The following is a 27,304-nucleotide window of genomic DNA, read 5'->3' as shown; positions in this document are numbered from 1 at the left end:
ATGAGCCAGGAGGGCCGTCACTGGGGCCGATATCAGCTGACTCTGGATCCAGTTTTCCTTTTGTTAAAATACGTTCCCTTCAGCATTTCAGAGGGTGATGGCAGAAATGATGAAATACTGGAAGGAAGAGATTCCTCAATAGAGTATAAACCATTTTATTACAAATAGCTAACAAGTATACTAAATCTGTTTTTTACCCTATGTATTCATTGTTTAAGACATTTAGGAAGAGGGGCACCTGGGTGACTTAGTTGGTTAAGCGTCCAGCTCTTGATTACAGCTCAGGTCATGGTCTCATGCTGGGATGGAGCCTGCTTGGGATTCTCTGTCTCCCTCTCTCTCTGCCCCTTCTCAGCTCATGCTCTCTCAGAATCAATAAATAAACATTTAAAAAAGAAAAAAAGAAATTCGGGAAGAACACCTTCCCAAGAGGACATTAAAAACACAGTGCTTTTATCAAAAAGAATGAAATCTTGCCATTTACAACAACATGGATGGAACTAGAGTATATTATGCTAAGTGAAGTTAGAGAAAGACGATTATCCTGTGACTTCACTCGTCCGTGGGATTTAAATTACAAAACAGATGAACGTAAGGGAAGGGAAGCAAAAACAGGGAGGGGGACAAAACACAAGAGACTCTTAAATGTCGAGAACAAACTGAGGGTCGCTGGAGGGGTCATGGCTGGGGGAATGGGCTAAATGGGTGATGGGTGTTAAGGAGGACACTCGTTGGGATGAGCACCGCGTGTTATATGTAGGGGATGAATCACTGGATTCTACTCCTGAAATCATATTGCACTATATGCTAACTAACTTGGGTATAAATTTAAAAAAACAACACATAGCTTCTGGGGCACCTGGGCGACTCAGGTGGTTGAGCGTCTGACTCTCGATTTCAGCTCAGGTCATGATCGCAGGGTCATGGGATCAAGCACCACATCAGGCTCCACCACACTAAGCGTGGAGTCTGCTTGGGATTCTCTCTCTTCCTCTCTCTCTCTCTCTCTCTCCCCCCCACCCCTCTCCCCAACTCTAACTTTCTCTCTGTCTAGAATGAATGAATGCGTCAATCAACCACGTTGCTTCTCCATAAACTTAAAGTCACACCTCTGTGCATATATTAATTTGTCTAATCCTTACAACCACCCTCAAGGTCCATACTTGTCTTAGCTCAGACTGCTATAATGCAAGACCATAGACCATCAAACGATACATATTTATTTCTCACAGTTCTGGAGGCTGGGAAATCCAAGGTGAAGGTGCTGGCAAATTCAGTTCCCGGTGACTCTCTCTTCTTGGCTTGTGCATGACTGCAAGCTGTTTGCTTGCCTGGCCTTTCCTTGGTGCATGGAGAGAGAGCAAGCTCTCTTACGTCTCTCTGATAAGAGCACTTACCCACAAAGGCCGTGTCTTCAGACACCATCACACTGGAGATTAGGGCTTGAACAAACGAATTTGGTGGTGGGGGAACACCACAGCGGTACTGTAGGGGAGCCTCAGTTTCCTCACTGGTGTGATGGGGACAATAATCACACATTCTAGGGGGTTGAGAGCGTTGTGCCTGGAACACAGTCACCTATCAATAAATGTTAGCTACTATTATCGTTATTACTGATGCTCAATAAAATACAGTTCTTCTAGAATACGTAAAAACAATGTGACAGTGGTGTAGTGAGTACCATGATGTTATTACTCAGTGGAAAACATGCTTCAGATCCGGGTGTCACGGCTTCTCAATCATGTTCTCACAGATTGCACGTGAGACCACCAACCTCTCTTGCTTTAAAACTCAGAGACAAACAGGGCTTCCTAACAAAGCCCTTCTTTTGAAGCCAAACAAGATGAATTCTGGTCCCTGAATTCTTGGCCCGTCAAGTTCACACTGTTAGATGAAAAATTAAGAGATGGAAGAATGGACCAGCGACCAATGATCGGGATTGATTAATTCAGAGTTTTCGGTGTTGGAAGGGATGGGGGGGGGGGTCTCAGGGGCCGGCATGGCATTGCAATCCAGCAGATAAGTGTTCCAATCCCAGCAGACCATGGTCAACCTGTTTGACCCTAAGTTTCTCCATCCATCCAATTTGTGGTTTGCCCAGATGGAACGTAGATGCTACCATATGTACTTTGCAGGGTTACTGTGCAGTTCTGCTGTGACAATGTGTGTGTCATACCTTGCACAGAATCCAAGAACCGGCCTCAGAGAAGTGGGCTAGTGAGTGGCACGACAGGAAAAGCAGAAAGGGATAGAGAGATGGAGAGGAGATCACTGCCCCAAGAAGCGGTCGCAGGACTTAGAATCACCCAGACACTCTGCCCATGGTAGGATGAGGGTATTAATTGGGATAGAGGGACTGTGTGGGGGAACCAACTGCCAGGAAGAATTCTCTTTATAGGATTTCGTCTCACACAACCCAGAGGGACCAGGCAGACCGTGTGGCCAAAGTGCAAAGGGATGTGTCAGAGTGACTCATAACAGAAGCAACTGATGTTGTAAATAAAACGGCCGAGGCCACGACTGTTGGGATTTGGGAAGTCCCCCTTTCCTAGTGTTGTTGTCCTTGTCAGGGAAATGGCTGAGAATTCCCACCTTGTAACTCTTGGGGCTTTAGAGAAGTTTTTATTGCAAAGTGACCTCACCCTGCCCAGATTTCCTGATAAGATAATTCACATTTACTGGGCGGTGGCAATGTGCCTGGCCTCTTCTAAGTGCTTTTTATTTATTAGCTCCTGATACCCCATGAGTGAGACACCATTATTATCTCCTTTGCTGCAGATAAGGAAGTCAAGGCGCAAAGAGGTTGAGTAAGTTGCTCAAAGTCATGCGGTTAATCATTGGAAGAGCTGGGGTTTGAATCCAGGTTGTTTAATCCCATAATCCTCATTGATAACCACTAATATTACTACCTCCTATGACCCAGAAGGATCCCAGGAATACGGGGTTCTTGAAGCCTTAACACCAGCTCCGCAATGGAGGGGCAGGGGAATAGCACAGATGGGTTCTGTAGACCCCACCTAGGGGAGGTGTCTCTATGGTGACAGGTCTAAATCTGGAAGGATGGCACTATGGAAAAACCAATGTAAACTACGAAACCTCCTAGGGCCTTTCCTCATAGGTAAGATTAGGTAAATTCGGGTCCCTCCCCACTGTAAGACCTGTAAGGATTCTGTGCTTGGTCACAACAATGGTCTGGGCTCTTTCAAACCGGTCTGGGAGCCCAACTCTTAGTTTGGAGCTAGCTGGCCTACTCTAGAAAGTCTAGAATTATCTAACTGCAAATAAAGCCCCTCCTTTTCTTTACAGCACCCACAAAAGCAAGTTGGGAGTCTATATTTTCAAAAGCATCTTTCCATTTAGAAATGACGACTTTTGTAAATGGCATCCAGAAAAAAGGGAGACAGGTTATTGCCCTTTGCTGGACCACAGAGACCCCCTGGTGTCTAGACAGGGCACTCGAGCCCTAGATGAAACCCTCCTCCAGAGACAACTTCAAAATGGTGCTGGGTGTGCCCTTGGCATTGCAAGTGGTGAGACGCTTCAGAAAGAAAGCCTCCTGTTATTTCATTATCTTTTCTTGGCGCCCTCGTTTTGAATAATGTATTTTCCAGTCCATGGTGAAATGTCCAGGCGTCTCAAACTTAATGTCATTTGGAATCTGTTGATTTGTTTCCCTCATGTCCACTCAGTTGGGTCTGGATATTTGCTATTGTGAGTTCTCATGTTAACATTGGCAGTGGCCTCCTCAGACTCTTGCCTCAGAGTCCAGATGTCTCTGGGGCTGACGGAGAGGTAAAGGCGTAAGCAGAAATGAATGCAGTGATGTTCCCATGGGAGGATTAAGGGCAATTTGTTTTCCTCCTTTATTATTTCCTTGCCTGCTTCAGAGCCCCGCTTACCTTAGTTGAGCCCTGTGATATATTAGGCTAGTTGGCTATCATGCTGAGGATAAGGCTCCGATCCATGGATTTATAAACTTCCATCACAGTTGAGTAGAATCCAATAGACCCTAATTCCTGGGTCTCAGTACTCTAGATTTCTCCATTCCTTGAGAAAGAAAAGAACCTTTATGACTGCCGGGAAAATTGGAGCTTCAAGTTGCCTGCCAGGGATGGTTTTTCCAAGTCCTCTTTCTCCTGTGACCTGGTCTTCTCTGTTCTCTCAGCCTCACGGCCACGCTGGCGAGCGTCGGTGCGGCCAGTATCCCCAGCGCGGGCCTCGTCACCATGCTTCTCATCCTGACGGCTGTGGGCCTGCCAACGGAGGACATCAGCCTGCTGGTGGCTGTGGACTGGTTGCTGTAAGTGCTGGTGGATGGGGCTCTGCTGGGGATGTGAGTACTGCCTCCCAGAGGCAAGGTTTCAGCCAAGGTCTTAGCCAATCCCCGTGACAACTCCCTCTCTCCTTTCCTCCCTTCTTCCCTCTAACATTTACGGAGAGCCTGACTGGGAACCAAAGAGGAAGAAGGAATCCTTGAGGGCCTCACAGTCTAGTGGAGGAATCACATAAATTATAATATAAAGTTTGAAGCATCACAGTAAGGAACCCACTACTGATGCCTGCGGAGGGTCTCAATCCATGATGTCGAGTGAAGAAACACGAGGGAGTGTATGCTGTATGATCCCGTTTATATGAAGCCCTAGGAAAGACAGTATAATCTCTAGCGATAGAAAGAGCTTAGTGGTTGCCTGGGCCTGGAGGGGGTGAAGAGACTAACTGGGAAGGGGCACAGGGAAATCATGAGGGGTGGTAGAAATGTTCTGTAGGCACCGGTATGCACAGGTGTCTACATTTGTCAAAACTCATCAAACCATGCACTTAAAATGGATACATTTTATTGTATGTTAATTATACTTCAATAAAATAGATCAAAAAATAGCACACAGATATAAAAGGATAGTGATGTGTGCTCCGCACCTGTGAGCACTGCCATATTAAAGGAGGGTCGTACGTTGTCCAGGGCCTGGCCCTTCAGGAGGTGTTCTTTCGGAGATTGTTACTTGCTCTCTGTTGTTGTGACCTTGGTTATTTTATTACCCTACTCGTAGAGCTAAGCCAAATTATGAAACGAGCCTAAATGTCCATCAACTGACGAATGGATAAAGAAGATGTGGTTTATATATACAATGGAATACTAGTTGGCAGTGAGAAAGAATGAAATCTGGCCATTTGCAGCAATGTGGATGGAGCTGGAGGGTATTATGCTAAGTGAGATAAGTCAGGCAGAGAAAGACAGATATCATATGCTTTCACTCATATGTGGATCCTGAGAAACTTAACAGAAGACCATGGGGGAGGGGAGGGGGAAAAATTACCAAGAAGGAGGGAGGCAAACCATAAGAGACGCTTAAATACTGAGAACGAACTGAGGGTTGATGGGGGGTGGGGGAGAAGGGAAAGGGGGTGATGGGCATGGAGGAGGGCACCTGTTGGGCTGAGCACTGGGTGTTGTATGGAAAGCAATTTGACAATAAATTATATTTAATATAAAAAATAAATATTAAAAAATAAAATGAAAGGCTAGTGATAGAAAGAGGCACCCATCCTAGTCTAGGGTGGACGAATCAGGAAATAATGAAAATGGCAACTGAATTTGCATGGGTACTGTATGTCAGCCACTGCACCAGGCACTTTATATCTTATGCTCTCTAACCTTGAAGTTTTGGTATTATCACTCTTGTTGTATAGATGAGGAAACTGAGGTGCGGGAGGTAAGGTGACTTGAGAGTGAACAGAGATTTGACTCTAGGTTGGCTGGGTTTGGGAGGCCACCACATTCTTCATCGTGGCTCTAGTCAAGCTTCCAAAGTAGTGATAGCTGAGCTGACTCATAACTGGTAGGGGGATGTAGGTAGAGAAGGAAACAAGACCTTCCAATCAAGGCCATGTGCAAAGGCACTGAGGCAGCCAGCAGTGTGGGGACCTAGGAGTGATGTGGCATTGATGGAGCACAGAGTGGGAGGCAGGGATTGGTGAACAGTGGGGCAAAAAATGGATACCATGTACGGCCATGCAGAGAAATTTGAACTTGACTGTGTACGCGCGGCCTAGCTACCTTTCCCAGTGTGTTTATCCGTGCAGGGCATTTTCCAAACGTAGGACACTCACTGCCCATTCACAAAGGTGGGCATGTCTGGCCAGAAGGTCCCCAGTAAGGAGATGGGAGTCGATCTTGCTAAGAGCCCACTCAGCCTCTCACGTTCTGTGGAGTACACACTGATGCCTCATGTCCAGTCTTGGAGCTAAGGGACAGGGACCGAGGAATGCTGTTGGGTTCGGTGTCAGAGCAGAGTGACAAGTGCTGATGCAGAGGTCCAAGGCCAAAGTGCCCACACACTTTTAAAAACTGTTCCACATGGCAGTGACAATGCTTCTGACATCTATCAGCATAGATTTTAGGAGCCAGGAGCCATCTTTAATGGACTCGAGTTTCCCACATGCTAAAACCACAGTTCCTTCCCCCTTCATTCACCCTTCCAAAGAGAAAAATGTGCACGTGGCTGAAAGGAAGGACATCTGGGAAGCTAGGAGGGAGACTGGCCTCTCCGTAGAACTTGTCTGCTGTTAAGGTTTAGGCGAGAATGGAGAAGTGGCTCCCTGGAGGTGATCTCTTCACCTCAGGGAGGGCTGCGAGGAAGGTCATGGATCTTCCTGACTGGCTCTTTCATCACCGGAGATATGCTCTGGAAATACCTTCAGTGGGAAGGTGACGAGTAAGGGAAATAGCCTCGTATCTGTCTCTGCCAGTGTCTCTTAGGGGGTGGGGTGGGGTCGTCTCCGCTAGCTTGGTTATTCTCGGCGCCTGTGAGGGCCCCAAGGGGATCCTTTCTCAGGACGTCAGTTCAGACCACACAGTCATGGCCGCTGCGACTCAGTGGTGGTGTGTGGGTGGAAGCATTGGGAGGGGATGGGATGAAGGAGGTGAAGGAGTGGGGTAGGCTTCAGTGGGGGAGGACAAGGGGGAAATGAAGGCATTTTCAATAGTTTAGGGTCAGTAGGAGCTCAATAAATGTGTGCTCAGTTTAACCACAGACTTGCTGCGTATAGGGGCCTTTCCACACAGGAAGAAAGACAGAGGAAGCTATTAAAATTAAATCTGCTTCCCCTGTGACTTTTGCTTACTAGGTCCTCTGACCCTTTGTTCCTTGAACCTCCTGAACCCATGTATCATCGGGCTACCTTACCTGCTGTGACTACGTTGCCTAGCCTCTTCTTGGGTTTGTTTCGGAGGCTTGGATTCCACCATTAGAGGTTTATCTTTTCAAAAAATTGTCATTATAGAGGCTGCCTCCCCTCATTCTAATGTAAATTCCTTACTTTGAGTGAAAAACAAATGCAGTAATATCAGGAGATGCAGAAAAGGAGATGATACTTGGTGGAGACCGCCATGTTCTTTGCATCTGTTGGCGATTAATTCCTAAAGAGCCCTAAGGGCTGTTTCACAGATGAGTAAACCAGGAATCAGAAAGGGTTAAGTGTCTTGCCTACAGCACTGGAGAGCTACGTCCCACCTGACACAACTTCATACTTAGAACCAAGGAGATCTAGCAATGGGCAGAAGCAAAGAGGCCCAAGGAAAGGTTAGGGAAGACAGACCTATTAGGGTCACCTCTGATTTTACATAATAAAAGGGAATTTTCCATTTGACCTGTTTTTTCCTCCTCTCAAGATTAGAACAAAAGAGCAGAAAAAGCCTAAGTGGGACAAATGGGGTACAATCAAGGTCTCAGCTACTCTGAGACCATTGTGGACCCTGGTCTTCTTGGCAGTCGTTTGCTTCCAAGCCTGTTGGATGAGAGTCATTTCATGAAACATCCAAGACCCTGCCCACTTCTGACCTAAATGCCAGCGAATGGAATCGGAGGGCTGGGTCCTCCCCGATCACCCCACACTAGCGCTCTCGTGTGCATACTTGCACGGAGAGCAGGGCGTCCTAACTCCATGGTGGAATCATGCCAGCTGCAGGGAGTTGGCCGAACCCAAGAATGATGATACATTTGGATTACCCATATTGATGAAACCGTATATGAGAAAACTCGATCCCAGGCTGGCAGTGGAAAGGAAGGAAGAAATGAAGAGCTGTTCTCTGGTTCTGGGGTCTGATCTCAGGTGCAGGGGGTGGCGGTGGGGGGCGCGAGGCGCATGTAACTGGAGAAAGGAAAGCAAAGGGGCAGGAGCCCCGGATCTGAGCTCTGCGCTTATTCTCTGGAGGACTTCGCACAAGCTACTCTCTGGACTTCCCCTGTGTCACGTGGACAATGGGAATGGGAACTTGTCGGCTTAAAAGCGGAGTCTAGACCCAATGCCCTTGAGTGCCCTTCTGGTGTTAAGACCCGGACTAGGATTCTGCTGGTGATGGATGTTTGTACACAAATAAGCCAGAACGTTCCTTTTAAGAAGAGAAGAAAAAACGGAGGATAGAGGATCCTGGGAAAATGTGCGTAGGGGTCTGTAGCTAGGTCAGATCTGCTTTGAATTAGTAATGGTGGTACATTCTTTCTCGCCAGCAAGTGGAGTTCTGGAAACATGCTCTTGGTCATGGGCTCCGTGGCTGTTGGGGGCCCATTACAGTGTGAATGGGGTAGGGGGGAGGGTTGAGACAGAGGTGTGGGGGAGGCTGGCCGTTCCCTAGTAAAATAGTGGGTGGGGGAAAAGCAGAGAAAAGGAAAAGGTGAGGGGATTTATTATTCTCTCCGGGCAAAGCTTGTAAGCTCTCATAACTCTAGCAATTTTTCAATTTAAAACCAAACAAAGCCCGCGGTGACATTTAATGTCCGACAGTGTTTGCCAGCTGCTGGAGATCTGCCAGCCTCCTTACTGCCCGCCAAGCCCTGGATGCTTTTCAGTGGGCAGGCTTAGCTGCTCTGTAAATGTCATGGTGAAAACCAAGACTCTGGGCCCTGAAAAATGCCGGGAGTCCTCAAACACCGGATGGGCGGGGCTGGTAAAACCAGAACCTTCCCCTGGGGCCAAGAAGCCCTTTGTGTCGGGAATCCTCCACTGATATTTATAAGAGACCTCGCTGACACCCCTCTCTCTCTGAAGGCAGCAGGATGGAGTGAAAACTGGGAGCCAGTCCCAGGAAGAAGTCGTAAATAACTGGGTCTGGCCACAGGTGGCCAAAGGGAAGCCAAAATAAAGTGAAAACCCAAGTGGATCTGCGGCTCATTTATCACCTGAGACTGCTGGGGAGGTCTTTCCTGGGGACACATTTACTAGCTGGGGGATAGAGGTGAACTTACTAGGAAGACCTTAAGGGCCTCCACCCTTTGGCGGGGGTGTGTGTGTGTGGGGGGGTGCTCTCTGAGGCTCCCTGTTAACATCCCTCCCTGGAGGGAATAGAGCAGGGATTCTCAAACCTGAGCACACACCCAAACCTCCTGGAGATTCGGGAGGTCTGGGGTGGGGACCAAGAATTGACATTGCCAACGAGTTCCCAGGTGATGCAGGCCAGGGGCCTCACTTCCAGAAACCAGAGACTGGAGACGCGGAAGGGGGAGTAGGAGTCCCTGATTGTGGGTATCTAAGCACCTCTACGGTTTTTGAATACCAGTTGACAGTTCACGCATCCAGCCGTCGAGAACAGATGGAAAGAACTCGGGATACTCGTAGCTAATACCTAGCAAGTGCTCCTGAAATATCAGGCAGTGTTCTAAGCACTTTACAGGGACCTGTTTCAAAGGTGCCCCCAATGATGAGACCGGTTCATAGTATTATCCCCATTTTACAGTTGAGGAGACTGAGGCTCAGAGGAAAGTAATTTATCCCAATGTAGTGGATATCGAGTGACTGAACTAGGATTCAAACCCAGGTGATCTGGCTGTCCCTTGGGGGTCCAGGCCCGCCAATCTGGGGTCTCGTTCTCTTCTTTAAGACACACTCGTGCAGCTATGTGTGATCGAAACCCCACTCCATGTCTGGTGGAAGAGAAGACCAATCCCTCCATCTATCACATCTCTGAAGATGCTGGGAGTTTATTGTTGAAGTCTTGTGCCGTGACTCCCTGCTCCCACCAGAGTTCTTTTCTACAACTTTCCTGACCTCCAGTGATGTCAACGCCAGCTGGGATGTCACTCTTTCCCCCTGAGTCCTTCCCTCCCCTGCCAACGCGTCCCTGACTCGAAGCATCGAGATTGCAGTTTGGGGGTGGGGTGGGGGTGGGGCTACAGTTCTGCGCAGCAAGAATCATTCTTCAATGCATCACAAAAGAAATATGTGTTCACGGAAAAACAAAGGGGAGGGGCAGAGCTCAGGAGAGTTATAAGATGAAAAAGACAAAATCTCCCTATATTTGCAATTGAATCTTGAGTTTTGTTTCCCTGAAGTAATAATCAGTGTGAATAATTTCAGGGAGCACGGAAGCAAAAATTGAGTGTTAGGCACCTTTTCTCCTTAAAAAATAAATCCTTGGGGCGCTTGGGCGGCTCAGTTGGTCAAGTGTCTGACTCTTGATTTCGGCTCAGGTTGTGATCTCACGGTTGGTGAGTTCAAGCCCCGTGTCAGGATTCTCTTGGGATCCTCTCTCTCTCTCTCCCTCTCTCCATGCCCTTCCAACCCTCTCAAAATAAATAAACTTAAAAAAATAAAAAATAAAAAATAAATCCTTCAGTGCCTGCCACCCCCTTCTAGGAACCTGTCCCTGCCCAGTTTTTCCCTTTGGTCCCAATCTCTCCCTGTGTTGCTGGGCCTCCCTGTGTTTGCCCCCGGCGCTCAGGACACGTGTCTTGTTTTTGTAGGCAAGGTAATTTGGGCTCTGTCTCTCCCTCCTCCTCCCTCTCCATCTTGCCATTGCCCTAACTTTTCACCTCCAAGACGCCCAACCAGACATTTGCTGAACAAAAGACAGTCCTCTTTCTAGAGTTAACCTGCTCTCTTTAACAGCCCCTCCCCACCCCTCCTTCAACGCACCCGCCCACCGGGTTCCCCCACCCTGCCCATATCAGAAATAGATACAACATGGTGTCCGCGCTCAAAGAGCTTATCACCTAGTAATGGGGACAAATGTGGTCAAAAAAATCCCAACCTGAGTGTGCTAAGTGCAAAAAGAGGAATGCACAAGACTTGGTGGAAGAACAAAAGAGGAAGTGGTCTACTCCCCTTTTCACTGGGACTGAGAAGATGAGGAGTAGGAGGGGAAGAAGGAAGAGGGGGATGGGCCAACAGCTGAGCACTGGGTTGGTGTCAGACCTTTTATATGCAGAGTTTGGCTGAGGTCCTCTTGATGACCAGCACTCAGGACACATTAACAGTTACTATCTTCTCCACAAGCTTGGAAGGAGGGATTACTTTCCATATTTTACAAATGAGCAGGAGAAGCTAAGTGACTTGGCCTGCCGGAGCCAGGATTGCAATCAGGGCTCCCATCCAGAGTTCACACTCTTAACCAATGCTTCCATAGGCCCTCCTTCCCTTCTCAACCCCATGTGGCTTTAGCCCTTGGATGTTTAGGATTGTGCCAGCCTTCTCAGGCCTGGGGCCTTGGGCGGCCCCTCCGCCATTACTGTGCACCCTGCATTCTGAGAGGCAGACATGATGGTTTGTTTCCTGTGAATGTTAAGTTGAGTCACATGAAATTGCCAATATGTGACCTTTGGGAACTTGTAGAAGCGGCAACTTCATATGGTTCAGCCCAATTCAAAGACCCAGATGACCCCGAGTGACCCTGCTCCCTTGGCTCTGTTATTCTGTGAGAACCAGGACTTGCAGACAATTCTAACACCTTCCTGCCAGAGGTTTTTTTTTTTTTATTTTTTTTTTCTTAACGTTTTTATTTATTTTTGAGACAGAGAGACACAGAGCCTGAGCAGGGGAGGGGCAGAGAGAGAGGGAGACACAGAATCCGAAGCAGGCTCCGGGCTCTGAGCCATCAGCACAGAGCCCGATGCGGGGCTCGAACTCACAGACTGTGAGATCATGACCTGAGCCTAAGTCGGACGCTCAACCGACTGAGCCACCCAGGCACGCGAGTTCGGATCTCCCCTCTGTCCCCTTTTCACAGGTCCGACACAGAGTGTCCAGACTCAAGGACAGCATCAGGCACTCTGAAATTCTTTTTACCAAGTAGGCTTGAAGCTCCTGAGGTCAGCAGGGTTTCCTGAACAGTCAAGGCTGGTTGTGAGGCAAAATGAAAGCATTTGCCTGTGGAGAAATTTTCCATAGGTGAACCATAAACTCCCATATCCCGTTTTTGGCCACACTTGGACTTCCCCAGAGTTGGTCAGACATCCCCCCTGGTGGCCTCAATGGCAAACCAAAAAAATCCTATCTCCTGTCTCCCACCATCTTCCCCTCGCTCTCTTTACCTTCTCAGTCAATCGTCTTGAATAAGACGATTATAAATAATATCACTACTCACTCAGTTCTCATTCACTTTTCTACCCGTGGCGAGCTGGCTTCTGTCTCTGCCTCTGGCTTGCAACTGCCCTGGCAGTGATGGCCTCTTTGTTGCTAAAACCAAGGGGCACTTCTTTTTCTTCTCTTACCTGATCTCCAGGCAGTCATTGGAATTGTCCATCACACCCTTACTTTTGCAACATGCTTCCCTCAAACTCTTCTAAGTTTTCTTCCACCTTGGCGGACTCCTATTCCTTTGCCCACTCCTTAAGTGTTGGTCACTCTCAGCGTTCTAGATAAGACTGTCTTTTCTTCACACTCTGCATTCTCTCCAAGAATGAACCAAAAACGCCTGTGGCATCTCCCCATGGCCTCTTTAGGTGTCGCCTCCTAATTCAATACCTGCAGCCCAGTTGTTGGTCCTGATCTTTAGTCCAGATTCCCAACCACTTGTGGCACATCTCTCCTTTGCTGGGTCCCAACCCTCAGCCCCAGTATGTTCAGGCTGACATGAGAACCTTTCTCACCCCGACCCGTCATGTCCCCTACACATGGTGGTACGGTCTACTGGTTGCCAGTAGACATATCAACGCCAGCTGCCCAAACCCGATACCGGAGAGGAATCCTTGACTCTTTTCTTGTTTATTCTCTATGACCAATCAGTCCTCAAGTCCTATAATTCTGTCTCATCATCTTCCATCACATCTTCACCAAGTGGGTTTTGCTCTTTCAGCCTTGCCCTTCCTCAGACCAGTCTTCGTACCGGAGCAAGCGTGCCCTTGCTGCTCCTCAGTGGCTCCTCGTGACACTTGGGACAAAGCCCTGACCTCCTGAACTTGGCTGATGAGGCCATACGTGATTTGGTCAGTTCTTCCCTTCTGCCTCTCATTACATTCATTTGCCTCCTGAGTGGTCTTGTGTGCTTCTCTCTCCTCGATTTCACATCATCGATTTCTTCTCTGTAGCTCGTTTTCTCAGACTTATCCACAGGTCCAAACTTGGCACACTTCTACTCAAGCTTTTGCAGCGGCCCAAGTGTAGATAAAATGTCCTACCTACTAAATCCCATAGCGCCCGTAAAGAGAGTGTGGGTTCTTGGAGGAAGAGGGAGCATAGGAAGAGCCATTTCTTGTTCTTCGTTGCCAGGACACTTGACATAGTGCCCTGCACAAAGATGCTCATTGTACGCCTATTGAATGAATGAATGAATGAATGAGCTAACAAAGAACTCAGCAAGTATTAGAGTCTGTGTTGTCTTCTTATTTCTGTGTAGCCATTTTGATGCTCTTGTGCTCCTGCAGTCTTTAATGAGTAGTTATGGCATTCCAAATATTCCTCTCATTTTATTTAACTCTCATAATCTTCTGTGAGGTTCGGATTAGCCCCATTCCATATTTCATGGTCAGGTGAGAGGTGATTTGCTCAAGGTAAGAGAGTCAGAAGATCTGGGTTGAGCTTCCAGCCCTAAGTCCAGGGCCCTTTCCTTCTTGATTTTGGTGTCGAACATCAGTATGCTTTGATTCTGCCCAGTTCTGTCTTCCATTCATTCCTGGCCTGATAGCTATTTCCTCTGGCCAGGTTCATTTTCAAACTCAAGGAGACCTGACACGGGTGCCTGTATGGCTCAGGTCATGGTCTCGCAGTTTGTGGGTTCAAGCCCTGCGTTGGGTTCTGTGCTGACCGCTCAGAGGCTGGAGCCCGCTCCGGATTCTGTGTCTCCCTCTCTCTCTGCCTTTCCCCCACTCATGTTCTGTCTCTGTCTCAAAAATAAACAAACCATAAAAAATTTTTTTTTAAAAAAAGTAAAAGGAAATTTGAGAGTATGGAACAGATATCCTAGTCAAAAAATTTGGTTCAGTGGCTTCTTTGGAGAGTAGAGATTTGGTATCAGAGAAAGTCAAGAGTTGAAGAAACAAGAGTTTGTAAACTTGTATCATCCATTTGAGTGGCAATGGATTTATTAAACTTAAAAAGTCATTAGCCCTTGAGGACTGTGTCTTGTGCTTTTGCCCATAAAATGGGGGTATGAGTGATGGCTGTTCCCTAAAGGGGAAGGAACCAGAATTTAATGAATGTGAACTGTGGATCAGGAACTGGTTTTGTCTTCTTGAAATGCTATAAAATAGGTATTTTGCCTGCCTGAGAAAAATTCTGGTAGAGGAAGTCACCCAGGTTACACGGCTAGTAAGTGGCTGAACTAGGTTCAGATTCAGAGCTTTCTGGCTCCCAGGTGCTTTGCATCATGTGGCAGACAGTGCATTCTGGAGGCACACATCCTGTGCTCAGATTTTTCGTTTCTATGACTTCACTAGGATGTGTGACTTTGGGAAGCCATTTAATCTCTCCAAACCCTTGTGTTTCAATTTCCTCAGTGTGGATAACAGTACTTCTTACAGCATTGTAGTGAGGATTAAACAAGGTAATATCTGGAAAGCATATCCTTCTACATATTAAATGTAATATATCAGCCCCTATCATCATCACCCCACCATCACCTTTGGTCCTTCTACTTGAAAAGGACATAGATTCTCCTGGGCCGTGATACAAAAGAGTACCCAGTGGATTCCTCTTGGCGTCTTTAGCGCTCTTTGGAATTTAACCATTGGCCAAGGATGTTGGGTGCGTGACTCAGAACACACGCCAGGAGGGATTGAAAGTAAAGTTGAAAAACAACAGAGTAGGCCACAGCTAAATGATGGGCAAATAACTCAGCTGGTTGGTTGGGAGTGCTACCATGGGAAATGTCCCGCAAATGTTTATTGGTGTTTTCAGGGGGAGATAGTAGCTTAACTAGGCATGTTTGGATGTTCTACCTAGGAGCTGCCAATTAAATTAACTTCATAAGAATAATGGTAATATTTAAAGTACACCTCATGTCATAACTAATGTTTTGTGAATCCTTGCTAAATGTCTGGAACTGTATTAAGCATATTGCTATCTTATTTAATCTTCAACCCAAGGTGGTAGATATTTTTATTATTTCCATTTCATAGTTAATGCAACTAAGGGTCACAAAGGTTAACTAGGGTCAGGGTTGTCCAACAAGTAAAAGAAAAAAGTGGCATCTGAATCCAAGTCGGGCTGTCTCCAGAGCCCATAGTTTTTCTTAATCATCATTATGTATGCCTTCTCATACCCTGTCTCTGCCTCAGATGCCTAATTTTGTGGATGACTTAAAGACCCAGTCTTCGTTCATGTATAGATTTTACCACCCTGCGGCAGATTCTCCAAAGTGGAAAGGAAGAGAAGAGCATTCTTAGATGGAGAGATGCCCCTGAGAGCTGATGTCAGGGTCTGATCTTGACTTTTGTATGGGCAGGATCTTCCCACTTGAACCCAGAGGATAGCTGCTCACAAGCTCCTTGCGAGGAAGCCAGTCCTCTTGGTGCAGCGTCATTCTTCTTCTCTAATGAGAAATAGATTGGATGGTAGCAACTAGAATTTATTTTAGGCCTTTGTTCTAAGAACCAATTAAGACTTTCACTTTGCCTTGAACTGATTCTGGTGTCCTTATGCATATTTTTTGAATTAAAGGCTAGAGTGTCCTGGACAGAGATTTTAGCAGCATTTTTGCTTAAATTCTTTTTAAAAAAGTTTCCAGCACCCTTCTCTTTCAGACTTTGAGTATCTCATAAACATGGTTAGAAGGACTTTTCACACCAATCTGAACTAGTGGACGACAGAACACCACTTACTCTTAAGAACTTAGTTTTCCTGGTGCTGACGTTCGAGAGGGAAGGTTCTGGGCCATCCTGCTTTTTTTTTTTTTTTTTTTTTTAAATCAGAACATGGGAAACAAGATTGGAGGGAGGGTTTTTCTTAACACTTCCTGATTCAAGAGGCACTCTGGAAGATTTAAATTTTTTTTTTTTTTTTTGGTTAACAGAGAGAGCAAGACAACGTATTTTGGTTTTTCCAGGACACAGAGTCACTGTGCTTATTGGTCAGGGAGAAAATTGTGGCCAGGTTCCTCACCCATCAGCTGTGCCTGTGCCTGTGTATATGTATGTGTCGGTGGGAGACTGAGGTGCAGAGGGAAAGGCAATGTTAATTTCAATCCTTACGAAGAGATGAATTTTCTATCATGGGAGAATTCACAGGTAGGATTAATAAGTAAAATAAGTGGATGTGATCTGGGGTCCTTGAAGAACAGTGGAAATCAAGAGGACACAGCTAACAGTGTCTGGAGCTTTGGGTGCTAATTCCGAGATCTGAGAATTATTGTCTTCCAATTCTTCCTTCTCTCCTTTCTCTTTGCTGTTGTTTATTGGGTTTCTACCATCCATCAGACGTTTTGCTAAGGCCTTTACGTACATTATCTCATTTGATTGTCACACAAGTTTATGAGACAGATATGATTGCTCTCTCCGGTTGACCAACAAGGAAATCAAGGCTCATAAAGATTAAGTAACTTGCCCCAGATCAGGCAAAGGGAAAAGTAGAGCCAGAACTCAACCCCGGGTTCTAGGCCTTGGCCTCTCAACCACCATGTCACTGCTTCTTCGCTAAACATTCTTGTTCTTTGTTCCCAGGGACAGGATGAGGACTTCAGTCAATGTTGTGGGTGACTCCTTTGGGGCTGGGATTGTCTATCACCTCTCCAAGTCTGAGCTGGATACTATTGACTCCCAGCATCGAGTGCATGAAGATATTGAAATGACCAAGACTCAGTCCATTTATGATGACATGAAGAACCATAGGGAAAGCAACTCTAATCAATGTGTCTATGCTGCACACAACTCTGTCATAGTAGATGAGTGCAAGGTACCTTTCCCGTTCATGGATATTGAGACCTGTATATAATAGTGCATGCTCAGTTTCCTAAGACAAGCACCAAAAGTCCTGCATGTATTATTGTCACATTTATTTTTCTGAAGAATCATGTAACCCAAGCTTCTATGAGTCCCAGATCATCTAACTCTGTGTCTAACGTGGCAGATCTAACAGTCAAAGAGCCAATCGGTTGCTTGTTTCGTCCATGTGATGTAAAACAATCATTTTGACCACCCCCCCCTTTCCACCCACTCCACAAATTTGATTGGTTTTCTTGAACATTTTGCCGAAGAATTTGTGGTTCTTAAGGCTTTGTTGGATTTCAAATATTCTATTCCTTGACTGAAACACTAAGAGAAATACCCCGAATCACTCAATATATGTAGCACAAGTATTCCTACTTGCTGGATGTTACATGCTGGTCAAAAATGTGCCCACACGACTTTGCGCAACTATTTTTCTCTTAATTATTTTTGTGGGAAGGTGAGTTTTGACCTTGCAGTCACTGTGCTCCAAGAATGGGGAAGCTGTTTCAAGTAAAGGATATCTATCCCTCAGGACAATTATCCCATAGCCACTACATTTCACACAGTGGTGGCACCATCTTTCTTGAAGCATGGATGTTCTGGACTCTTTTCCAAGCTGCTGGGTACTAAGTCTTCAAGCTTGATGGGCTCTGTCTAGCCTTCATTGTAACTAACTTGACATTGTCAAAGACAGAGTGTCATGACCAGAGTGAAGCAAACTTGGAGAAACCCTGGCAGGTGAGCAGAGTCAACTCTGGGAGTTGGGTTGCCCAAATGGTTCCAAGTAGCATCTGAAGGCAATCGGCACCCAGTACAGGTTTCTGATATTCTTTTGATTCCTGCTGACAGGATCTTATTTAATAATTTCTCCCTGGGTTACTTCTGGGTCATTCCAAACATACGCATGGCCTCTGCCAGGCAAATAAGGGTGACACAGAAGTGATTCTCTTTACTGGATTGTAACATAGGTCCAGAAGTCTAATGGGCCAGCAGTAGTCTTTTGCTCATCCCCTCTCTACCGGGCACATGTGTGGGTGAACCAAGGCTCTGGTACAAATTAAGGAAGGACTTAGCCATCAAGAGCAACTGCAAAAACTAATTGACTCAGTGAAAATGATTCAAATTATTCGAAATTCAGATGTATCTAAAGCGCATATTCCATTCTCCTAGGAAGTCAGCTCTTCCCACGTCTAGATGAATGTGCTGGATTATTCCCCGTCAAAATTTGGGTCAACAAGGGTCCACATTCTCATGAAATGGCTCTGTGCTCTATTTAACAAGTATTTATTGTGTGCCTTGTGGGGTTTAGTTAAGCATCTCATTCCTGTGACCTCCTATATTTTGATCATTCATCAGATATTTATTGAGTGCCCATTATCTGCAAAGCCCTGAAATAGGCAATGGGAGGACAGAAAAGCGAGTGTACAATTTTGCAGGAAAGAGAAGGGTTGATTCCAAGTTACTGCCATGCAAGGAAAAAGAATAGCATGAAATAAAATGAAATCACCATATATTTTTACATTTTGCAATTATATGTAAGAAGAATCGTAGTGACTAGCTGCCTGTGGTGTGGCTCTTTTGGAGCTTCTCAAGAGGCTTCCTAATAGCGTTAGAAGGACATGTTTTGAAAAAGATGGTATATAGATATGGAGATACATTTAGATTGCAGACTTCCTGCGTTCTTTTTCTTAAAGGACATTAGGAGAAGTTTGCTATGTTCTTAGAGCAAGAACAACTCAAGCCCCCTAAAGGAAGAGATTTGTGAACTGTCCCTATCACTAGGAAGCAAGCCCATGAGGAGAGACCCTGTTTCCGCATTTATCACTGCTGTATCCCAGCACCTAAAGCAGTACCTGGCATGCAGTAGGCGCTCTATAAATATTTGTTGTATGTATCCTTTAGCATCTTGACCCTGTGCTTTGTTTCAGACAACCTTGTTGCTGGCCAGTTCTGTAGAGATACTGGCTTAGTCTGTCTCTATAACTGACTGCCTACCCAACCACCTGCAAACTTGGTGAATTAGCATTTACATGGTCGAAAGGACACTGAGCACGTCAGGGACATACCGAATGGCCATGTTGGTTTAATAACTATCTGGCCGTTTGGATTTTTTAGTGAAGTCATTGGGTTCGGCTCACTGAAGGTTAGTTGGCCTCAGCCTTCGCGAGGTGAGGCGAACACCTCTTCCCACCTAGACCAACGAAACTGAGTTGCCACTGATGCACGAGAGGAGGCAGCCAGAGCCATCAAGATGAATTTGCACACTCTCCCGGAATATCTGAGTCACATTTATTCCTGCCTTTGAACTTCCTTCTGGTCCATTCTCCGTCCCACTGTTTTAAAAACCAAGATGGGAGACGTCCGTGCTTCCTGTCAGCCCCCTCCCCTTCCTGCTTTTCTATTACCCAGGTGGTTGGAGCAGAGCAGGGTGGGATGGACCGGGGAGTTAGAGTCCTGGCTTCCTTGAACCGGCTCAGAAAAAGAAATGCCAAAAAAGGGGCTGTCCCGGCCACTTTCGAAACACAGGCCCCAGTATTCAACAACAGTGACGGCCACAGCAGGGCACACCCCCCAGTGTGGCCTGGTGTTCCAAAGGCCGCACAGCATGATTTATACTTTTGTACAGCTATTGATCTGGTTCATCACGGAAAGCCAAATAGGCACATTCAAGGTCAGAGCGAACAGGCAGCTTTCTCCAGGCAGACAGTTTGTTCCTGGCAGTCTTTCCTGAGAGTTCACTGAAGGGGAAACAAATTTGCTGCAGCTCTGGTCAAAATGTTAACCACTTCGAGCGTTGCTACGTCATGTTGGTGTCTGCTGTTTTCAAACTCTTGCCTTGTCCTTGTAGTTGGAAGTTACGTGAGAGCTTTTTAATTGTCATCAGAATAACTGCATGTGGGGTGGTCATGGCTTGTCGCATGGTCTTTCTAGAAAACTATGGGCGCCCACTGGGGGGTGGAGAAACGAATGGCTTCTGTTTTCATTCGCTCGGTTTGTGAAGGGCACTTGTGTTCTGTTCCTAGCATGGTAGTGTGTGTTCCTAACGCATGCGTTTCGCTGCCTCTCGGGTTAAGAAGATCCGATTTCTTTCAAACATTGCTGCGTTTGTCATGTCTCCATATCCTAATGCTTCCATAAATCCAGTCTCTCCATTATGTGGAATATCAGTCGTGGGTTTAAGTTTGCACATGACGTTGAGGACAGACAGATGGAAGGTAAGCTAGGAAAATGATTTAGAAGTGGAGGGGAATACCTCCCACGCTGTGTGAGGGTTCCGTTCGCTTCGAGCCAGGGACGCATAATAGAGACACTCTGGTGGTTATACTTGATTGTTAAATGCCTGCATGGGAATAATTTGGAAATAATTCGGACGTCTGGCTTTTAATTCCCCTTTTCTTCTTGATTTTTAAAGCCTGGATAGCCTACCTGGTATCCACGCCATCATGACTTCTTATTTCGAAACTGGACGTGTATAAACTCCACCTGGCCTCATGGCAACTGAACCCTTCACTAGCTGTGCATGAGTAGAACTAGCTGTCTAGTTCCGGATTTTTCTCTGGTTGTATGGAGTAGCACAAGGGCACTGTTTGTTAAGGGCTGCGTTATTCTCTGATGGGTCTATGTGTAGCTAGACGCCCCCGCCACCCTGAAAGCATTAGTAGAACTCATGTCCCAAATTGCAGACTCTCTCCAGTTCCTCTGTACTCCCCAAGGCAAATATGTACTTTTCACCATTTACAAATCAGTGTCGAAAAGCAAGACGGGCTCAAAATCAATTTGGAAAGAACCAGATTTGACACCAACATGTAAGTCATGTAGTGTAACCCGGATCTCGTGCTTCTCCACATAACCCACGGGGTGGTTTTCTGGTTCGTGGCCTGTAAGCTGGATGTTGATGGTGATTATTTTCAGGTGACTCTGGCAGCCAACGGAAAGTCAGCCGACGGCGGTGTTGAGGAAGAACCTTGGAAGCGTGAAAAATAAGGATATGACTCTCAGCAAATTCTTGAATAAACTCCCCAGCTTATCTTATGGTAAAAGAGAGTTCAAAACAAGCTTTCTTTAAAAAGAAAAAAAGATGCATTTATTTCTGTGTTTACTTAATCCGTTAGCCGAGGCTTCGAGGATCTGTTGTGAGTCAGTGATAGGCACGGTGCTGTGTGTTTGCCAAGTCATGCTTCGTAACCGTCTCGTTTTCTCACCCGTGTTATTGTTTGGATGGATGCTGCTGGAGGAACCAGTTGGAACTGAACGCGCATTCTTGCCGGCTTCCCTTTTCTCTCTAAATGCAGAGCCGTGGGCGCTCTTTTCCCCGGGGGATACGACTAAAGCAATGTGGTGCACTCCGGGGATTTGGGACGAAGAGCAGACACTCAGCGTGTGATCCCGTCAAGTGTTTTTCATGCTTCCGCTTCATTACGCGCAAGAGATTCTGTTAGAAGCCTCTAGAAGTTAATTCTCTCGAAATGTCTTGTAGAGTTTGCCCATGTGGTGATTAAAAGCGAATACCTGCCTTAGGGAACTCTGATGATCTAGCATATATATATATATATATATATATATATATATACACACACACTCTTGAAACGAAGTATTTCATAGAAAATTCTAGCGGGCACTGTGCTCCTCGCGACAATTGATCACGGAACCCGCTGAGTTTCTGCTCCACCCTTACCTAGTCTGTGGCAATAGTTATTGACGTTTCAAAGTATGTTTCATAATTTGCTCCAAACTTGATAATGGATTAGGATGTAATTTGCACATAGCCGCTGTATATATTGACAAAAGTAAGAGAGCACAGCCAACACAGACTTGAACCAGATTCAAATAATCCAATTTGTTTGGGTTTGGTTTGCATTCACCTGACATAGTGAAATCAAGTGAGATTCTTTGGTTTATGCTTTCCTTTCTTTGCTTCAGCCCTCAAATACTTGTTTGGGTTTCTAACCAAAAAAAAAAAAAAAAAAAAAAAAAAAAAAGGGCATTTTTAATCCCCAAATTATTTCAGTTATAGCCTCATTAACCTGGAAGACCTAATCATTTTACTCTCCTCACACATGGAGGACAGTTATGTTGGCTATGCCTCTTTTAACACCACCTCTTGATGAAAGCAAAACACTGTCATTGATCGAATGTGTAGAAAGCTTTTGGTACTATTCTCTCAAAGCACATAAAACCAGGTATAGGGCACAGTTGAAAGCAGGGTCCGTCTTCTTCCCTAGTCTTCTCTGTAGCAAGGAACAGAAAACAAGCATGGGCAAATCCCTATAAAGGTGACATTCCTGTGGCAAAGTCAAGGCAGCCTTGAGCCCTGAAATGGGAGCAAATGATGACTCCTTCCAGCTTCACAGACGGAATCTTTTCAAGGCTGTCACAGTTTGAGGGAGTCAGTAATACAAGTGGATTAGCACAGTGCCTTGTGTGCCACAGGCACCCAATGACTCCGGATGAGAGATCGTGCAAGCTAAATCTGTTGATGTCGCTACTATCATTTTCCCGTTGAATAACTCACAGTATTTTCCTAAGGTTGCTGGCTTTGGGAGTTTGCTGGGAACTTGAACGTGAATCACTGAGAAATAAAGTACACTTGACTAACTCTGAAGAGTGTGTAGAAGCTGGGTCCACACGTAGGAATCGGGTGGTCATCAGAGGCCAGCAGATGGGTGCTGGGGTATACGTGAGTAATCGTAGAGTTCAAATTCTTTGGGGAGAAGGGGTGTATAGAATCCCATACGCTTTATTACCTATTCCTGATGACTTTTCTTTTCCAAACCAGACACCTTTGGAACATACAAGAGACGTGAGCTTCCCATTGCTTTTGTCTCCGAAACCCTTGTTATTTTTGGATAAGGATCACTATTGAGCAGTATTAAGCAGCTTTTTGCCTTTAAAAAAAAATTGCCATTGGTTCTTCATTTTCATTAGATGGACAGTTGACTGGGTGGCCAAGGACGTGCTGAAATGTAGTAGTGGAAAATGCGTCCTTTAGAGCAGATATTGTGGGTCAAGGGGACAGTTCCTGGATTTAGCTATGAAACTGTTATGGCTTGTCTTTAAGTGGTGCTCCCGAGAGCTTTTTTATGGCGAAGAGAAGGATCTAGGCAAGGCAGCGAGGAGTTTGTGGGTTTTGCTGTTTAAGGCCAGGTTAGCACTCGTACACGCTGACATGTTTCCCGAAAGAGTGGTCTCAGGATTGTCTTCCCAAGACTCTGCCTAAATATCTTCCTGCCTTGCTTTGTCGTCAGCATTTTCCTACTTATCCTATGAATACATAAGGGGACAATGATTCAGAAGAAACAAGGTGTGTGCTTAACAAAGCAGGTTTTTCTGGTTTTAGACTACATCTAATAAATTTCATGAGAATATGCTTAGGAAATCACATTCATCTGGAAATTCGACACATCACATTAAAAATGAATAATCTGTCAAGTTCAGGACTAACCTGAACATCCAAGATGTATGTAGAGCTGACGTATGACTGTGTTCTCTATTTGTTTAGGTCTCATTCATTCTTCTTATGCCATGCCCATTTGGGCTTTCCTTGCCCATCCATCATGTGTGCCATGAACAGAACAAACAGATCCAGAGTATACCTCCAAGACACTTCTTCTAAATCAGATCTGTATAATCTGTCAGTTATATGCGTAGATTTATATTAATAGGTTCAACACAGATATAAATGCTTATAACAGTCCATTAATATTTGATGATGCATAAAAGTTATATGCAGACACAGCAGGCCAGAACCATACGCTCATCCTGTGAGGTCAGTAAGTCAGGGCTTCGGCAACGCCATTTTGTTACAGACCCATTCACTCTTCTTAGGAATCCGCATCGTTTTGAGAGCAAACCAACTAACCAGACTTTCATCTTCCCCTTTACGATTTTTGCCCACTGGGAAACCCAGGTAGAATCATCATGTACTAACTACAATGCAAAGAGCCAAATCCAGTCAGCAAGAAGAATGGCTTATCTCTCAAGGTGGGATCTTTGAGGATGTGCCTCCCATATAGACTGTCAGAGAATCAAGGCAATCGTGTAGATTATGTAGATCTTCAATATGGACTTCAAGTAATAAGATCTGAACCAAGTAGATGTCAGATTCAATTATTCACTTCCTGTTGTGTGTGGAAACACAGTCTAGGGTCTCATTGCCTGCAGAAGTTACCTTGTCCGTAAAAGACAAGTGTGTGCTTCTCCCCTGCAACTGCTGGTCAGCTGATTTGCTTCTCCCCTGCAACTACTCGTCAGCAGAAAGAAAGGGTACCCCAATGCCTAGCTCCTGGATTTAGACTGGTGGAAACTGACAAAGGCTTCAGGGAAATTCAACTTGTGGGGAGATGTATTCCTGGTAGGAGATGTCAGGAATCCCAATGACTGGTTGATTAGAGGGCCTCGGGTTATTTCCAACCTTGCATGGGGAAGTGGGTCATTTGGCAGTGTGTCTCATCAAGAAACCCTTTTGGAGTTGGGTAACTCCTCTGCCAGGTTTCTGAAAAGAAACCCAATCCTGCCATGTTTTTGCAACTGTCCCGCTTCCTTTAGTTTTTAGTATAATATTTTACTTTTGTCAGGATTACGGGTTCTGTCTGTGCTGTATTTCCCCCAGGAAATACAGCAGCAAGTCCAAACAGGTACGCACATGCTCAGAGAGAATTCTTCCATAGTTCAGACTCTTGAGGAGCAGGTCGTTGTAGCCCTTGCTTGGCTTTATGGCTAAAAGTGCTCAGCAGTTACACCCAGTGGACGTGGCTCTTCTGTGCTGCTTTTTAATTCTTAGGGCCATATAGTTGGTTTTACTTTCCTTATTCTCCAAATAAACTCATTCCAAGCCAAGCAAATGGACCAATGATAGATTTTTTTTAGTTGTCGTAATACTTGCTCTTGGAATATTTGGGTCACAATAAGTGTACTCTTAATCCCCATCACCTGTTTCACACACACCCCATCTCCCCTCTAGTGACCACAGGTCTGTTCTCTATATTCAGAATTCTGGGGTTTTTTGTTTTTTGGGGTTTTTTTTGGTCTGTCTCTCTTTTTTTTCTTCATTTGTTTCTTAAATTTGACATATGAGTGAAATCCTATGGTATTTGTCTTTCTCTGACTTATTTCACTTAGCATTATACTCTCTCTGAGAACATAAAAAGATTAAGCAAAGAGCCTGAAGAAATTCTGAAGTGAGAGTTTTGTAAATCTAGTTGTCAGAGATCAATGGTCTCCGTATCTCTGGTGCCCTCTGGTTAAAACCTAGGATAAGGGCCGTTGAACGCCACCCCAGGCAGGTGCCCTATCGGCAGACTGTTCGCCTTAGGTGGAGCAAGTCCAAAGCTTCTCACGCAACAGTAGCTTATGGTTTTCCCAAAAGGAAAACCCAAGGCCCCACCCTTCCTCCTCCTTTCTTATTCCACCTGCCATCGTTGCTGCTTAAGAGACAAGTAGAAGACCACATGTGTCAATGCAAGAGTTGGCTTTAGAAAAGATGGCAAGGCATCTTATTTGGACACTATCCCATTGCATAGCATAACACAACAAATTCAGGTAATGACATAGGGATGATGAGAAATGACCCAATTGGGTACAGGAAACATTTGACTTGGATGGTGCCAGTTTGTAGCTGTATAACTTACACAAGTCACTTTATGCCCAAACCTCATTCCTTCCCATATGCAAAGTGAAGGGGCCGGCTTAAGTGATTAAAACCCTCTCCCAGTCCTGAGAATCCGTGATATTATGATCTCTCCTTTAATTTCTTATTTTATTAGAGGCTTACTACTATAAAATACGACTTACGTATCATTTAAGTCGGAGTGGCCCACGATGGTGAATAATCACTTTGGATCTTTTTTCATCCCCTTGGGGGGATATTAAACTCAAGCCTCTCTCTTCATTTGATGTTTCACAACAAGCTTGGAAGCTGGCCATATTAATCCACAGTTTGTGTTTTGGGATGCCAACAGACATCCTTTTACAAAACTGCCCTTTGCCTAACTCACTGTCTTCGTAGAAGTAGCGATTGAGCTCAGAGGAAACTGCTGCTTGGCCAAGGGGCAGGGTGCGTCCATAGCTTCACTCAAGGCCTTAGATCATTCCTGCCGTAGCAACAGAGCCCCTTCCAAACACCCCAAACACGCGGTTTTCTCCAAACCGTCCTAATTGCCAACCCAGTATGGGAATTGGGGAGGCTTTGGCAAGTAAACTTGAACACTTTTATGAAATTTGGTGCAAGATTTACAGAATAACAGCAACCATCTGTCACTATCTTCCCTCTCTGCCTGTATGCAGTCACGCGCATCCAAGCACAGGCTGAGCCTGGGCCAAGTCCTTTCCCTGGAGAGATAAGCAGGGATATTTGAATTCACTTTCAAATTGTCCCCCTGGTTCGTTTTTATCGTGGGCACCACATAGAAGCTCTGTCTCACAAGAGTGGAGCTGGGCTGGTTACCATTGCCCTCGTCAATACCTCAGGAATTTCTAAGGTAGATAAAATGCATCGTCTGTCTGCAAGGTGCGTGCCACCAGCCGTGGCCTTTCAACACCCTCTCGCACTTTCTGGTACTGCTTGCAATGGGCCGCTGCCTTGATCCTCGCTCTGTGTCCAGACTTCTGCTAAATATGGAGTAGGTTTGGTATTGAATGTGCTGTGAGCACCTTTATTGCCAGAGAAGACTTCAGCTCTTTAGATTTGAGGAACCATGATGTAAGACCGGGGCTGAAAGGACGGGGTTAAGTTTTCTGTGTTTGTTTGCTTTTTATGTGCAGAAGACCGGATTGCGAGAGCAGCCAGGAAAAGGCTATTTCTTAACTGACCCAAATAAGAACCTAGAAAAGTGAGAGAAGCCCTCACGTTCTTCTTTCATTCACTCAAATTATATCCTGAATAATTACCGATGAGGTTTGTTTTTTTTTTCCCTGTGTCCAGCCTTGCCTCACCTTCCTACCTCCAAACCAAGTATCCATTTTTATATTTTTATTCTTCTGATTGTTATACGGGGGCCCTTTTGTGCCGAGACTAAAGCTGATACCGAAACAGACCCCACTGCTTTGCAGAGTCGACACATGGCCTGGAGCATGGGTAATGACAGGTCCCCAGTTTCTCCAGAGACACCCCCAACCCCTGGGTGAGTGTTGGAGCGTACCAGCTGACTGTTACCCTTGTCATCGTTCCCCATGGA

The 27,304-nt window shown here is 45.6% G+C and overlaps 1 protein-coding gene across 3 annotated transcripts in view; it reads left to right on the top strand.

Annotated features, from left to right (window-relative positions):
* Positions 1-21,147, top strand: part of SLC1A2 (solute carrier family 1 member 2) — a 138,125-nt gene extending 116,978 nt beyond the window's left edge. For all 3 annotated transcript variants that reach the window (XM_030332762.1, XM_030332764.1, XM_030332763.1), the window contains exons 9-11: positions 4,166-4,300; positions 16,866-17,097; positions 21,045-21,147. In XM_030332762.1, coding sequence (XP_030188622.1) covers positions 4,166-4,300; positions 16,866-17,097; positions 21,045-21,116 — 439 coding nt within the window. In that variant the 3' untranslated portion in view covers positions 21,117-21,147. The remainder of the gene's footprint in view (positions 1-4,165; positions 4,301-16,865; positions 17,098-21,044) is intronic.
* Positions 21,148-27,304: the final 6,157 nt, after the last annotated feature.

Source organism: Lynx canadensis, chromosome D1 (assembly GCF_007474595.2).
Source record: "Lynx canadensis isolate LIC74 chromosome D1, mLynCan4.pri.v2, whole genome shotgun sequence".
NCBI classification, from domain to species: domain Eukaryota; kingdom Metazoa; phylum Chordata; class Mammalia; order Carnivora; family Felidae; genus Lynx; species Lynx canadensis.
The sequence above is the reverse complement of the archived record's forward strand: the minus strand, read 5'-3'. Positions and strand labels throughout refer to the sequence as shown.